Source organism: Carlito syrichta, unplaced genomic scaffold (genome assembly GCF_000164805.1).
Source record: "Carlito syrichta isolate Samal-C Ts95f unplaced genomic scaffold, Tarsius_syrichta-2.0.1 Scaffold308711, whole genome shotgun sequence".
In the NCBI taxonomy this organism is placed as follows: Eukaryota; Metazoa; Chordata; class Mammalia; order Primates; family Tarsiidae; genus Carlito; species Carlito syrichta.
The window spans coordinates 154,502-170,738 of record NW_007252807.1 but is presented as its reverse complement, the minus strand read 5'-3'; the positions used below and the strand labels follow the sequence as shown (position 1 = coordinate 170,738).

General features: G+C 38.8%; 1 protein-coding gene across 1 annotated transcript in view; it reads left to right on the top strand.

Moving 5' to 3' along the window:
• Window positions 1–1,278: 1,278 nt before the first annotated feature.
• The window catches only part of NPHP1 (nephrocystin 1), a 54,808-nt gene continuing 39,849 nt past the window's right edge, over window positions 1,279–16,237 (top strand). Inside the window, exons 1-3 of the mRNA XM_008065657.1 lie at window positions 1,279–1,631; window positions 5,220–5,280; window positions 6,343–6,467. Of these exons, the coding sequence (XP_008063848.1) occupies window positions 1,279–1,631; window positions 5,220–5,280; window positions 6,343–6,467 (539 nt within the window). The remainder of the gene's footprint in view (window positions 1,632–5,219; window positions 5,281–6,342; window positions 6,468–16,237) is intronic.

Here is a 16,237-nt window from a genome sequence, read left to right as displayed (position 1 = left end):
GATTCTTTCTTCTGCTTGGCTAATTCTGCTTTCCATGCTTATTAGTCTGTTATTCATTTCCATCACAGTATTCTTTACTGCTGTTATTTCTGACATCAGCTCCTTCCTATTTTCCTCTTGTCTCTTCTCAATTTTTAAAATTCTCTCCATTAACGTTTTGATGTCTGGGTTTGTTGCATGTGACCAGTCATTCTGGGGGCTCTTCATTGTTTGTGTTCCAGAATCTGTTTTCTCAGTGTCTGATCTCCCAGGGGTCTGTGTGACACCTATATTCTTCTTTTGGTTTTTTTACATTTGTGCGGTTTTTCCCCCTCCCTACTTTTTCCTTCCTTCCATGTCACCATCTTCTTTAATTCTGTTATTCAGGGGTAAAGGGATTGGTTTTACTTCTGTTTGTTCAATCTCCTATTTTTTATGTATGCCCTCTTACTTTGTTCAATTCTGGAGTTGCACTGTAGGTTGGGGGTCGTCCTTTTTGCAGTTTTGAGATTTAATTAAGGGGGGAGCTGTTATTCAAAATCTATCTGCAGGTCCTCATATTCGCTGACAGGTGTGTGGATAGTCTGGAACCTACTTCCCCTGCCTTGGAATCTGTCCGTGCAGTGGGGCAGTAGGTTTACTCCCTGAAATAAAATGTGGTTAGCAAAGGGAAGAGAATGGAGCAGACAGTGGGTTGAAGAGGGGGGGTGGAGAGATAGAGGAGTAAGGGGGGAAACAAACGTGTGCCAACAAATGGAGAGAGAGACCTATACTGAAACAGATAAAAACAATAGACCATAGCTACTGACGAACCAACTCCCATACAAAAAAAAATAAAACATATAGTGATGCTAACATACAAGCTAACCAACCACCTTATTGGTGTGCTTTTCCTCTATACAAAGATATGGTTTACAGAGAGAAGAAAAGAGAAGAAAAGGAAGAGGAAAAAAAAAAAAAAAGGAACAATACAGTAGGAATAGAATTAAGTCATTAAACTAACAGAATCAATGAAACACACTCTGAGACTTTTCATTTAAGTCCAATGTCCTTTCATGTCTGATTTCTAACTTTCTTTTCAAGCAGGTAAATTAGTTTGCAGTTAGGGTCAGTTGCCCCTGGTCTGCTGTGAAGGACAGTTCAGATCACCCTCCGTTTACCACTCTGGCCTATGTCTTTTTCAAGCTTGTTTCTCCCATTTCGGTGTTGTTACCTTGAATCGCCAGCAGGTGGTGCTATCTCACCTGCTCGCCCCAGAGGGGGTGGGGCCGGACAGGAACCGGCAGAGACTGGAGATGGATGCCTGCCTCAGGGCACAGGCAGGAGACTCACGGCGGGCAGGATGTCTCTTGTCACAGGAGAGGTGGCAGCGATCCCCGCAGATCTTCCCTGAAGGGGCTTCAAGGACTGAAGTCGGGGATCACCTCCGCCCGGTGGTGCGATGTGCTACCGGCAGCGGTGGCGGCAGTGGCGGCGGCATCCGTGCTGCAGCGTCTGCGCCGTAGTGACTGTCCAGACCGCTGCGATGCCCCAGCGGTGGCAATGGCCGAGCTCCGTTTGAAGAGCAGGCTGCGATTTTGGGGCCCGCAGCCCTCCGGGCGAGAGCCAGAGACCCACTGCAGTTCTCCTTTGCAGAGGGTTTCACAGACCAGGTTCACGAATTGTTTGAGGCTGGCTTTTTTCTTTTCTTCCCTCCTTGCCTTCCTCTCTCCCTCCCTTCCTTTTTTCTTTTTATTAATAAAATTCCCAAAAGACAAAATACAGCAGTAATGCATATCTAAAAATGTTGCTTTGCCCTTATATTTGATTAATAGCTAGGTAGCTGTAGAATTAAAAATAATTTGAATACTTTGTTTAGTTTTCTTTATATGCGGTTCATGCTGATTAAGTCTGATTATTCCTTTAGAATTGACCTGTTTTGGACTTTTGAAATTTCATTACCAAAAATTTGGTGTCATTTTTATCTGCTCAATACTCAATTGATCTTTTCAGTTTGAAATCTCATATCTCTCGTGAGCTCAGTGAGGTTTTATTTTACAGAAAGATAATTTCTTACATTTGTTTGTTTCTTTCTGAAACACCTTGAGTCAGGTATTGAATATCCTAGACTGATCCTTTAGCTCTATTAATTACTTAAAAACTTTTAATAGTTTTTGTTTCTTTGTATTTCTGTTTATTCCTAGGAGATTCTCTTCACTTTTTCGTTTAACTTTTCTATTACTTACTTCAATAGCTATATTGTTTTATTTCAATAGCTATCGTCTTAATTTACAAGTTTTTATTTCAGCAGCCATACTATTAATCCACTTATTTACAAGTGGTTTTTTTTTTCTCTCTTTAGATTCTCTTCTGCTCTCTGAATTCCCTTTGCTGCCTCTAGGCCCAGATTCTATGTATTTATTTATTTTTGGTTAGTCTTAACTTTTATCTTTCATGTTACTGGCTTTATTATATATGGTGGTTCTTAGTTATCTATCCATTTGTATCTAAGGATGAGAGACTAGGTCAGCTATCCTAGCAAGCTCTTTTTTTTTTTTTTTTTTGAGTTGGAGTCTCACTCTGTCGCCCAGACTGGCGTGCAGTGGCCGCTCCTGGCCACTGCAGCCTCGACCTGCTGGGCTCTGGTGATCCTTCTGCCTCAGCCTTCCAAGTAACTGGAACTACAGGCGTGCGCTACCACACCCGGCTAATTTTTTGATTTATTGTAGAGATGAGGTCTCACCTGCCCAGGCGGGTCTCGAACCCATAGGCTCAGGCAATCCACTCACCTCAGCTTCCCAAAGGCGCGGGATTACAGGCTGAGCCACCGAACCCGGCCCTAGCAAGCTCTTAAGGACACTTCTACTGTTATATAGGCAGGTGTCTTTCCTATTAGTATGATCCCCTGAATGAGAGTGAAGTCTTTGTACAAGGATAGGACTCTTCTAGGACTAAGAACCAACCAGCCTTTAGTCTGAAGAACCCCAATGCCAGAATAAAAAATACTTTTATTATTTTTAACCCTGATGTTCTGGAATCTTCTATTGTAACCATGATTTTCCCCAGTCCATTCATTCATTCTTTTTTTTTTTTTTGATAATTCTCTGATAAAGTGGGAGAGCAGAGGAAGGATAAGGTGAAAGAAAAGGGAGCTAACTGGCTCAGTTTTCTCCAAATAGACATTTAAAAGGTCACAAGGTTTAGTACAAAAGAATCTTAACTAATTCTAAACTTAATCAGTATCTTTACTCTTCTCCTGAATAATATAAAGATCTTAGATTGCTTTAAGACTGGTTTCCCTCTTCAAAGCCTTAAATATATCGATATGACTTAATTTATATAAGTTAGCTATATTGTTTTATTTCAATATAATATGTAATTTGTATATAATTAAAACTATAAGATACATATCTCATAAGCTCATCATGCATGAGTTTTTCATCTGCAGAACTCTAGAATGCTTTCTCTACACAAACTTTAATTAACCTTCAGTCCTTCATCTTTGCTGCCTTAAATCCTGGCGTTTTCTGCCTGGCAGATCATGTCCCTCTTTTGCTCTTATGGCTTCTTCTCTTTATAGAAGAACATGCTTCCAGCTTTTTTCTATGCAATGGAAATTTGTTGAGATCTCTTGTTGGCTAGTTGTGCTTTCATTCTTTTCATTGTGCAGAGTTTATTACTTTAAAAAAAGTTTTAATTATTTTTGTAGGGTTTCAAGAAGCAGTGAAGATGAGTGTGTGCTTAGTTTTCATCCTGAACCAGCAGTCTTAAAATATCTGAACTGTTTGAGGATTTTAACATTTGTATAAACATGAAGGAGGTGATTAGAATTCATTTTATTTGTCTATTATGTAAAAATAGTTTTCCACTCTGGCCCTTAAGTGAAATTTCTGAGTCCAAATTTTAGTAAAGATTTTTTTGATCAAGTTAACAGGACACCCATCAAAATAAGTTGCTTCACTGTCTGTGTCATTTGACAAAGGCCTGCAGCTAGGTTCTCCCAGGGTGGATCAATGGCTCATGATGTCCTCAAAGACCAGCCCTTGCTGTCTTTCTGCTCTGTCATCTTTGGCTTGTTGGTCTCTCCTCATGGTTACAAAGTCCTTAGGCTTCAGCTTCTAAGAGCAGATGGGAGAGGGATTTTTTTCATGCTGGTCAGGGAGGATAAAATGGGACGTTTTCCCTAGCATAATAGTTTGAAATGTTTTCTTGGCCAGCCCTGGGTCCCATGCTCACTCTACCTGCAATGGAGATTGGAATGCATGTGCTGAAATGTTTTCTTGGCCAGCCCTGGGTCCCATGCTCACTCTACCTGCAATGGAGATTGGAATGCATGTGCCAATGGGAAGCAGACTGTCAGCAAAGAGGAAGGGTGGGAGAGGGCTTTGGGGGAGGACACTCAAGGTCAGCTCCAGTTTGGTGTTTCTGTGTGTCTCTTTTTCTGCCCCTTCACTAAGGATTTTTGTTCTGCTTTCCCCAGCTTATTTGACTTCCCTTGCATCTGTAAGAAAGAGAAATTACTCAAATAGCATAAAAATACTGACTTGAGACTGTTGGTCAGTAAAGCATTGATTTTTTTAAAAAGTCTTTCATTATTAGCTATAACACACATTTGGCCATTTTTGTATTTATTATTTGGATATCTAAGACGTAAACTAAATTATATGAGCTGTCTGTGGAATAACTGAAATGCTGTGCCTGTACGGACAGGCCAAGTACAGAAGAGGAGTGTGGTGGGAAGCCGCTGTAGAATCCTGAACTATCTTCATATGGTTACTCTACCAGTGACTAGCGGTGTGAATCTGGACACTTTAGACCTTTACTTTCTTTAGCTGGAGTGAGAGTTGTTATGAGGCTTAAATTAGATAATGCTTTTAAAGAGTTTAACGTTATCACTGGCTTACGATAAACTTTAGCTGTTATCATTTGTTGTGTCTCTATGGCTAGTTCCTAAGATATGGAATTTTGGAGCTGCAGAAGCATTTTGAATTGCAGTGCTCTTTATTTTAGACATGGGAAACTGATGCCCAGAATCACTGAAGGTTTCTGAGCCTCGGTACTATGTCTGGGACTTGAGAGCATACCTGTGAGGATCATCAGAGCTAATGGGTGGAAAAGCATTTAGATGTGAATTTCTAACATTGTTCATACAGTAGCTGATTTTCTTGCCTGCTCAAAGACTATGAATAATGTTTATAAAATAACCTTCTGGTTCTGACAATGGAAACATCGATGCATTTGCTTTCTTTTTTAAAATTTAGATGTATCCAGTTAAAACAAGCAATAGATGAAAATAAAAATACTCTTCAAAAATTAAGCAAAGTAAGTAATATCGTTAATCATCTTATAAATCATCTTATATTTATACAAATGTTTTCATTAAGTGGGTATTAATTCCAGCTGTGAGGTCCTGGGCTTGCATTAATGATAAAGCTTAAACTCCGTCAGTCCTGCCTTGCCCAATAGGCTCACGAAGTCGGTGCTTCACAGCAAAAAAGCCAGGACTGCAACCACGGAAAACAGTTCACAGTTCAGCTTCAATGAACTTACACACTGTGGAGGGCTCTGACAATCCTGGGAGGAGCTATTTTTATTCTTGCATTTTGTAAATTCTGTGTTTTACAGTCTAGAATTATTTTTATTTTTATTTTATTGTGGGGAAAAATACATAATTTGGCCCTCAGGGTAAGTGGTAAAGAAGTCTCCTGTATCACATGGCAGCTATGATGTCAGTGACTGCAGAAATAGAAGGAACAAGAATTTGCCCTTGGCAATCCTTTCAGGTTTTATTTTTTCTAACATGAGCTTGGTCTTCAGATAGGTGGCCAGGGCCAGAGACCCATGGAGAATTTAAAGTGGAAGATGCTTGAAATTCAGCTCCCTGCCTATGTATTAATCCCCTTTACTGCATCTGAAACACATGGCCACTGAGCATTTCTTCTCAATTTCTCCAGTAGTAACAAACTTTTCAAATTTGAAAGTCTAAGTTTCACAGATGAGGAAACTGAGGTTCTCAATGGTGAAGCACCCATGTCTCTTCTGCCACCCATGTAAGTGGCAGAATTTGGGAGTGGCACCTGTCTTATTGACTCTAAAAGCCCACCTTTGGTCAGAGCCTAACCCTTACTGATAACACTTAGCAAGAAAATAAAACAAAAAACAAAACACGTAGTATAATTTTATTTTTTCATTTGCTCTGCATTCTAACCCAATAATCTACATTTCTTTTCAATCTTATTTATTTCCGTAAGCTAAAATCTCACATTGATATTTACTTTGTCTTATAGCACTTATGGGAGCTTATTTGCTGTTATTCTTTTGAAATAAATATAATACAAAATGGAAATTAATTTTTTAGTGAAATAGACCTCTATTCTCTCATAGGCTGATGAACCCGCACCTGTTGGGAATTATAACCAGAGAAAAGAAGAGGAACGTAATCTTTTGGATAAACTTACCCACCAACTGCAGGAACTTGCTGTGGCCATAAGTAGAGAAAATATAACTGAGTATGCTTCCTTTTTAGCTTTCCTTTTTTTTCTTTCTTTAAGATATGATGTCACCCACAGCTTTAATGATTGACTCAGAATAAAGAAATGTAACAGTATAGATGTAAACAAATGACACTAACAGTCAACATGTATTTATTTTGTATAATAGAATGTGATAGATCCCATGATAGATATAAAGACATGTAAATTATAGTCTCTACTCTCAGGTAAATTATAATTTAGTTGGGGAAACAAAACAGAGACCTGAAAAGCTAAATAATCAAATGGTAGAAAATATGGGTGACACCTTTAACGTCAGTGATGATGTAGAAGAGGAAAATGATTTGGACTGTCTACATCGTTCCCCCTTGCATAATTTTTTTTTTATGAAGCAGAGACATGCATTGATTTTCTGCCAGAGTGAATGTTAATAATAGCTTTTGAAAGCTGCAAAGACGACTTGTAGATACAAGTTGAGTATTCTTTATCTGAAATGCTTGGGACCAGTAATGTTTTAGATTTTGAAACATTTGCATGTAGAGCATTCCTAATTTCAAAAACTGAAATCTCAGTGGCTTTGTGCATCATTTTGGCACTTTAAAAGTTTTAGATTTTGGAGCATTTTGGATTTTAGATGTTCAGAGTAGGGATACTCAGTCTGTGTGAACAAATCCAATTTGTGGGAAGCAAAAGGAAAAAAAAATTATTCAGACTCTTCAAATGCTGTTCCTCATTTTTTTTTTGTACTCTGGAAAGATGCTGAAGGATGTAGATGCGAGAATTCTAGAATTTCTTTGGATTTCCAGTACTGAGAATGGCAGAGTAGCTGGTATTGGACTGACTTACCCACCCTAAAATAACTATAAAGTCTTGACAAAATATATAAACAGCTGTTTGAAGGTATTGCACATCAGCCAAGCAGGGCTGATATTCTTGATACAGGGAGACACCTAAGATGAGTACTACATTCAGTCAGACTTTCTCCCTGGAAATAATTTATGGGGTGTGGTGCAGGAAGGAGAATTCCAAACAGGGAACAATTTCATTGGACTGAGGGGACAGCGATCACACTTTGAAGTTGCTTAGTTCACTGCAATTTGTGGAGCAAGGTACCATAAAGAAGGGAGTTGCAGAGAGTCAACCTCAGAAATCTGAATGGTGTCCTGGGGTATGTAGTATATGATTCTGCAAAGCTTGGCAAATGCACCTGCTGAGAGACTGAAAGCTTAACAGATTCTAGAGGCTTCACAGTTCTGGAAAAACATTGAAGTTGTACCTAGTTAGAGTAAAGAGACGATGGTGAATGCTCCAGGCATTTAGTGATCTCAGAAGGCCCATGCCCTGGGAGTAAAGAAAACATCCTGAGAGTTACAACCATAATCTAAGAATAAAGCAAAACTGAAGTAGATCTTTTCTGTTAAAGCCTAAAAGCAGACCTTAATAGGAACAAAATAATTTAACCGTAACATTTAAAAATTCAACACTTTTTAGAGAAAGATAACAGTCTCTGAATGTGTCCAGTAATTTGTTAATCACAATATCCCATAATAAAAAATAGAAATGGAAAAAAGCAGGGGAAAGTACTGATTGATAAGGAATAAAATAATAAAAGCAGACCCAGATCTGATCCAGCTAGTAGAGTTAGCTGACATTTACTTCTAGATAATATGATTTATATGTTAAAGAAAATAGAAGAAAAGATGAATGAAATGGAGAAAAGGTGGAGTATTTTAAGAGAATTCAAATGTAGAAAAAGTTACTTGTAAGTGGACCCTGAACATTTACCATAATACTATAAGAAAGGGATTGGCAGTAGCGGAATACTGCTGGGGTGGGTGGGTCTGGGGGGGACACAACATCAATAAGGATACCTGATCTCAAACTAGGCAAAGTGGAGACCAAAGAGAAGCTCAAACTTTACCTATATGATGACCACTTGTATACCTAATCCTGAATTGTACCCCACATCTTTAAGATAAAATCAGCCAAGCATGATGGCTCACACCTGTAATCCCAGCACTTTGGGAAGTTGAGGCGAGAGGATCCCTTGAGGCCTGGAGTTCAAGACTAAAAAAAAAAAAATAATAAGGTAAAAAAAGAATCAACTGAATATTCCACAGCTGAAAAATATAATATTTGATGAAATAATGACTGAGAACTTTCAAAATCTGTTTCAATGTCAAAAATCTGAAGAGTGTCTATAGTCAAGAGAAAAAAATTGATAGGAACTCAGAGGTGTGAAAATTAGCAAATAAGAACTGTAAAACAATTTTTGATATGTTAAAGAATGTATAGGAAATGATAGAATAGATGGATGCAGAGAACCTTAAGCAGAGAAATAGAAGCTAAGAAAGATCAAAATGAAAATTCTGAGACCAAAAAGTACACTATATGAAATTTTAAAAAATTATAAGGTGGTTTAACAGAAAACTGGATACAACAGAGGAAGGGATCAGTGAACCCAAAGACAGACTTAAAAATTTTCAAACAAATGCACAAAAAGGAAAAAAGAATGCAAAGAACAAAACAGAATGTAAGAGAGATGTGGGACATGGTCAAAAGTTATAACAAACCTGTAGGTGAAGTCTCAGGAGGAGAGGAGAGAGAATGGAGGACAAGAAATCTTTAAAGAGCTAATGACTGAAAACATTTTAAAATTGAAATCTAGAAGAGCTATCAATTCACTGATCCAAAGATCTCGGGGAACTCAAACAGAATAGAAGAAAACCACACACAGGTACATCATCATCAAACTGCTGAAAACCAAGGTAAGTAGAAAATCTTTTTTTTTGAGTTGGAGTCTCACTCTGTTGCCCAGACTGGAGTGCAGTGGCCGCTCCCGGCCACCACAGCCTCGACCTGCTGGGCTCTGGCGATCCTTCCGCCTTAGCCTTCCAAGTAGCCGGAACTACAGGCGTGCGCTACCACGCCTGGCTGATTTTTTGATTTATCGTAGAGATGAGGTCTCGCTGCCCAGGTGGGTCTTGAACCCGCGGGTTCAGGCAATCCACTCACCTCAGCCTCCCAAAGGTGCGCGATTACAGGCTGAGCCACCGAGCCCAGCTAGGAGAAAATCTTAAAAGCAATCGGGGAAAGGGAAACATTTGTACAGACAAACAGCAGAATTATAGTTGATGTGTTATTAGAAAAAAAAAACATCAGAAAACAATGCAGTAGCGTTTTGAAATGTCAATAGAAATCTATCAAACCAGAATTCTGTATCCAGCAAAAGTATCAGAAAGTGAGATAAAGACCTTTTCAGACAAAAACTGAGGAAATTAGTCAACCAGTCTGCAGCATAACAAATGCTAAAGGAACCTGGTGTGGTGGCTCAAGGTGTGGTGGTTCACGCCTATAATCCCAGCACGTTGGGAGGTGGAGGCAAGAGGATTGCGTGAGTCCAGGGGTTCAAGACCAGCCTGGGCAACTTGGCGAGACCTCGTCTCTACAATAGATCAAAAATTAGCTGGGCATGGTGGCACACACCTGTGGTTCCAGCTACTTGGAAGGGTGAGGCAGAAGGATCATCTGAGCCCAGCAGGTCCAGGTTGTGGTGGCCATGAGCATACTGCTGCACTCCAGGCTGGGCGTCAGAGTAGGACTCTGACTCAAAAAATAAACAAACAAATAAATAAATAGAAATGCTAAAAAAAGTTCTTCAGGGTAGAAGACAATGATTCCATATGGAAATTTGAATCTTCAAGAAAGAATGAAGAGTATGTGAGTAAATATAGAAGCCTATTATTTTATTTTCTACATGGTTTTAAAAGACAGTTGTATAAAGCAAAATATATATTTGGGAATTTATAATATACAGTTGGTTCTCATTATTTACTGTAGTTATGTTTAATAAAGTGGCCACAAACACTGAATTAGCAAATACTTAACCACTGCTTCAGGGGAAATGTAGACTTAGGCTCCTGTGAGCCTCTGGTCACAATGTTTTTGTCAACTGAGTAATACACAGCCTTTTTGGGTGTATGTTTTTATACAAAGGCACCTTATATAATGTATATTATTGGCTTGTTAATAATGAATTCACAGCAATAGTAGTATAACTCGAGTGTGAACATGTGTTATCTAACAAACGTATTTTCTCCATCAGGCACATTGCAGCTTTCTTCTGCTTAGGAACACCTCAAAACACTTTAGCACTATGCTTGGGAGTTGTTTTAAACAGCAAAATTAACCACCCCCTTCCACGATAATGCAAAAAATATGGTACTAAGTAGACTGGAAAAAAAGGTACTTGCTAATTATATGCAAACTAGAAAAAAAGGGCATGTGTCACAATGTTCAACCTGAGCTGGAAGTTTGTATGTCAGACAACCCTGATTTTTCACTGCTTTGTGCATGTTCACAAATGACCACAGAAGGACTGCAAGTATGAATTAGGGGGCTACAAATAAATATTAATGAACAGATGAATTCACAAATACATAATCTGAAAATGATGAAGACTGGCTATGTATAGAAGCAAAATATGTAACAATAGCATAGTACAAAAGGTTGACAAAAGAATCTTAAAGTTCTTTTTACTGAAATGTAATATTGATTTAAATTAGATTATGAGTTAGGGATGTATACTGTGAGACCGCTAACAGTTACTAACAAAATAATACAAAGAATATACAGCTAGTATAGCAACACAAACGACGAAAGGGAATACTAAAAGTGACTTGATTAACCCAAAAAAAGGCAGGAAAGAAAAGCAAAAAAAGCAGATGAGACAACACTAGAAACTAAATAGTAACATGATTTGAATGCAGCCATTTGGATAGTTACAGTAAATTTAAATGAATTAACACTCCAATTAAAAAAAGAGATTGTCAGAGTACTTTAAAAATATATATATACTGCTTAGAAGAGATAACACTTAGTATAAAATTATAGATAGATTGAAAATAAAAAACTGGAAAAAGATATTCCATGCAACTATAACCAGAAGAAAGGTGAGGCAGTTATATTAGTAACAAGAATTTAAGGCTAGAAGTAGTTTACTATATAAGGAAGGACATTTTGTAATGATAAAAAGGTCAATTCAGTAGGAAAAAGTCATCCTAAATGTGTATATATCTAATGACATAGGTTTAAACATATAAAGCAAAAGTTGACAGAAGAAAAGGAAAGCCAGATAATTATCATCCACAGTCCTTAACCATCTTGACCTAATTACATATGTAGTCATGAACTGCTTAACAGGAATATGTTCTGACAAATGCGTCATTAAGCTATTTCACCATTGTGTGAGCATCAGAGTATACTTACACAAACCTAGAAGGTATAGCCTGCTATACACATAAGCAATATGGTATAGCCTGTCACTCCTAGGCTACAAACTTGTACAGCATTTTACTATACCGAATACTGTAGACAGTTGTAACACAATGATAAGTATTTGTGTATCTAAACATTGAAAATATACAGTAAAAATACAGTATTATAATTTTATGGGACCACTATTGTATGTGTGGTCTATCATTGACCAAAATGTTGTGTGGCACCTGACTGTATATGTGTAAAACACTATATTCAACTATGTAATACTTAGTCTTTCGAGTGCATATATAACATTAACTTGAATGAATCATATTGGACTACAGAGCAATTGCCAACAAATTTCAAAGGTTTGAAACCACATTGTATATATTCTTTGATGATTAGGAATTGCATTAAAAGTCAATGACAGAAAAGTAACTAGAGAGCATATGTTTATAAATTGTCACACACTTCTACATTAACTCACATGTCAAAAAAATTGCAATGGCAATTAGAAAATATTTTTGAATAATCATAAAATATGACACATGACTGTGAGTTGCAGCCAAAACAATGCCTAGAAGGAAATATATATCTTTTTTTTTTTCTGAGTTGGAGTCTCACTCTGTCGCCCAGGCTGGGGTGCAGTGACATGCTCACGGCCACTGCAACCTCGACCTGCTAGGCTCAGGTGATCCTTCCTTCCACCTCAGCCTGCCAAGTAACTGGAACTACAGGCACGCGCCACCATGCCTGGCTAATTTTTTGATTTATTGTAGAGATGCAGTCTCATCAAGTTGCCCAGGCTGGTCTCGAACCCTGTGGGTTCAGGCAATCCTCTCATCTCGGCCTTCCTAAGTGCTGGGATTAGAGGCATGAGCCACCATGCCCGGCAGAAATTTATATCTTTAAATTCATAGTTTGAAAAAAATTTGAAGATAGGTCATTGAAGCTTCTAACTTTAGAAGTCAGAAAAAGAACAATAAATTAAACTCAAGAAAGCAGAACAAAGGAATTATTAAAAAATAAGAGCAAGAGTACCTGCATAATGAATATTTGTATACTTAACCCTGAATTGTACCCCATACCTTTAAAATAAAAAATATTTTTTAAATTGGAGCAGAAAACAGTGAATAATAAACAGACATACAGTAGATAAAATCAACAAAGCCAAAAGTTGGTTATTTGGAAAAATTAATTAAATGAATAAATTCCTAACAAGACTGATCAAGAAGAGGCAGAGGGAAAAAACCAAAGAGGAATGAAAATAGACTATCACTGCAGATTCTACTTATGTTAAAAGGATAGTGTAAACATATGAACAATTTATGCCAATAAATTGGAAAATTTAGGTGAAATAAGTTCCATTAAAAAGAAAATGAGCCGGGCTCGATGGCTCAGCCTGTAATCCCGCCCCTTTGGGAGGCTGAGGTGAGTGGATTGGCTGAGCCTGCGGGTTGGAGACCCACCTGGGCAACTTGGCGAGACCTCATCTCTACAATAAATCAAAAATTAGCTGGGCGTGGTAGCGCGCGCCTGTAGTTCCAGCTACTTGGAAGGCTGAGGTGGAAGGATCGCAGGAGCCCAGCAGGTGGAGGCTGCGGTTGCCCGGAGCGGCCACTGCACTCCAGTCTGGATGACAGAGTGAGACTCCGACTCAAAAAAAAAAAAAAAGAAAATGTACAAGCTGGGCTCGGTGGCTCAGCCTTTAATCCCGCGCCTTTGGAGGCTGAGGTGAGTGGATTACCTGAGCCCGCGGGTTCGAGACCGGCCTGGGCAACTTGGTGAGACCTCATCTTTACAATAAATCAAAAAATTAGCCAGGCATGGTAGTGCGCGCCTGTAATTCCAGCTACTTGGAAGACTGAGGCGGAAGGATCGCCGGAGCCCAGCAGGTTGAGGCTGGGGTGGCCGGGAGCAGCCACTGCACTCCAGTCTGGGCGACAGACTGAGACTCCAGCTCAAAAAAAAAAAAAAAAAAAAAGGAAAATGTACTAAAATTGCCACAAGATGGATAGACAGTCTTAATAGTTCTTCTATAATATCTGCTAAAGAACTTTAATTTGTAATTAAAAACCTTCCCACAAATACTTCCAGGTAATTTCACTGGTGAATTATTGCAAACATGTAAAAAATAGTTAATACCAGTATTGCAAAATTTCTCTAGAGAATAGAAAAAGAAGAAACACTCCAGATGATTTAATGAGCATTAGATAGCATTGATATTAAAATCTGATGAGGTATATCAAAAGAAAAATACATCATGACCAAGTGGAATTTATTTCAGAGCGTAAGGTTGGTTTAACATTTAAAAAATGAATGACGTTTACTACATCAATGTAATAAAGGAGAAAAACCATATCAAGTTTCCATTATCCTTGGCAACATTTCTGAATAATTGATCCATATGGCATGTGTGCTAAATATCTCCTAAAGAAGGAAAATGATACGCTGAAATCTGTGTGACATATTTTAAGGATTTTTATTCTTGTGCTGTAAAAACTGTTTTCATTTAAATCCCTGCTTATGTTTTAGGCCACTTTGATATGAGAGTGTCCTGCAAGGTTTTTATTAATTTTTAATTTTTTTTTAGTTGGATTCTCACTCCGTCACCCAGGCTACAGTGCAGTGGCACGCTTATGGCCACCACAGCCTCCACCTGCTGGGCTCAGGCAATCCTCAGCCTTCCAAGTAGCTGGAACTACAGGCACATGCTACCACACCCAGCTAATTTTTTGATTTATTGTAGAGATGAGGTCTCGCCAAGTTTCCCAGGCTGTTCTTGAACCCACAGGCTCAGGCGATCCTCTCATCTTGGTCTCCTAAAGTACTGGGATTACTGGCTTGAGCCACTGCACCCAGCCATATTTTTAAACAAAGCAAACCCAATACTCCTCTTTATTCCAGATAATATCTTATATCTGACATAGTATAGTTAACAGTGTTTACTTGCTAAGTATTGTTGTATAGTTAACAGTGTTCATATCTAAGTATCCCATTTTAAAAATAAACTTCTCTAATGTAAGCTTTGGGAGGCCAGCAATCTTTGTTTTTTGTTCATTGTTATGGCCCAAGCACAGCGTGTCTGCCACAGTTTGAATAAATAAGGGTTAGAGAGATTTAGCAGCTTACCCATACTAATATTATTTTGGCATCTCTCTCTTCCTCATCTTCCATTTCACCTCCTTTTTCTTCATGTCCAATGCTGTTTTCTTAGTTAATACTGTTGTCATTTCTCACTTTTATTTTTCAATTAATTTTATTTTAATGATGTGGGGTATGACTCAGGACTAGTTACATAAGTAGTCATTGTACAGGTAAAGTTTGGGCCTCCCTTCGGTTTCCACTTCACTTGGTTTGAGATCAGGTACCCTTATTTGTTTGTTTGTTTTCCTTTTTTTTTGAGTTGGAGTCTCACTCTGTCGCCCAGACTGGAGTGCAGTGACCGCTCCCGGCCACCGCAGCCTCGACCTGCTAGGCTCCGGCGATCCTTCCGCCTCAGCCTTCCAAGTAACTGGAACTACAGGAGTGTGCTACCACACCCAGCTGATTTTTTTTTTTTTTTAATTTGTTGTAGAGATGAGGTCTCGCTGCCCAGGCAGGTCTCGAACCTGCGGGCTTAGGCCATTCACTCACCTCAGCCTCCCAAGGCGCGGGATTACAGGCTGAGCCACCGAGCCCGGCTCAAGTACCCTTATTGATGTTATATCTCCTCCCCCTTCCTTAGCAGTTTCTGGCTACTGCCAATCCCTTTTTAGGGGGGAGAAGGACTTATTGAGAGGACAGAAAAACTCCCAGAGTGAGAGGGGACCTGAGGGGGTTGCCTGCCAATCCCTTATAGTACTATGGTAAATGTTCTGGCTCTGCTTATGAGTGAGAGTGTATGGTACTCAGTTCTTTGTTTCTGTGACAAGTCACTGAGTATTATGGACTCTAAATCCATCCAAGTTACTGTGAAGTCCATATGTTTGCCCTTCTTTATCGCTGCATAATATTCCATTGTGTATATATACCACAATTTTGTTTTAACCCGTCCAGTTTCGATGGGCAGCACGGTTGGTTCCATGTTTTTGCTATTACAAATAGTACTGCAATAAACATGCATGCACAGGTATCTTTTTTGATATGGTAATTTAAGTTCCTCTGGGTGTATTCCAAGAAGGAGTATTGCTGGGTCATATGGAAGGTCAATTTCTAGCTCTTTTAGGAGTCACCACACTGTTTTCCAAAGAGATTGAACTAGTTTGCATTCCCACCAACAGTGTAGAAGCATTCCTTTTTCTCCACATCCTCCCCAGCATCTGTTGGTTTTTGTTTTATTAATCATGGTCATTCTTACTGGAGTTAGACAGTATCTCAATGTGGTTTTGATTTCTCTGATGATTAGTGAGGCTGAGCATTTTTTCGTTTGAATTGGTTGCTTGTATGTCTTCTTTTGAGAAGTGTGTATTCTTGCCTTTTGCTCACTTTTTTTTTTTGAGTTGGCGTCTCACTCTGTCGCCCAGACTGGAGTGCAGTGGCCACTCCCG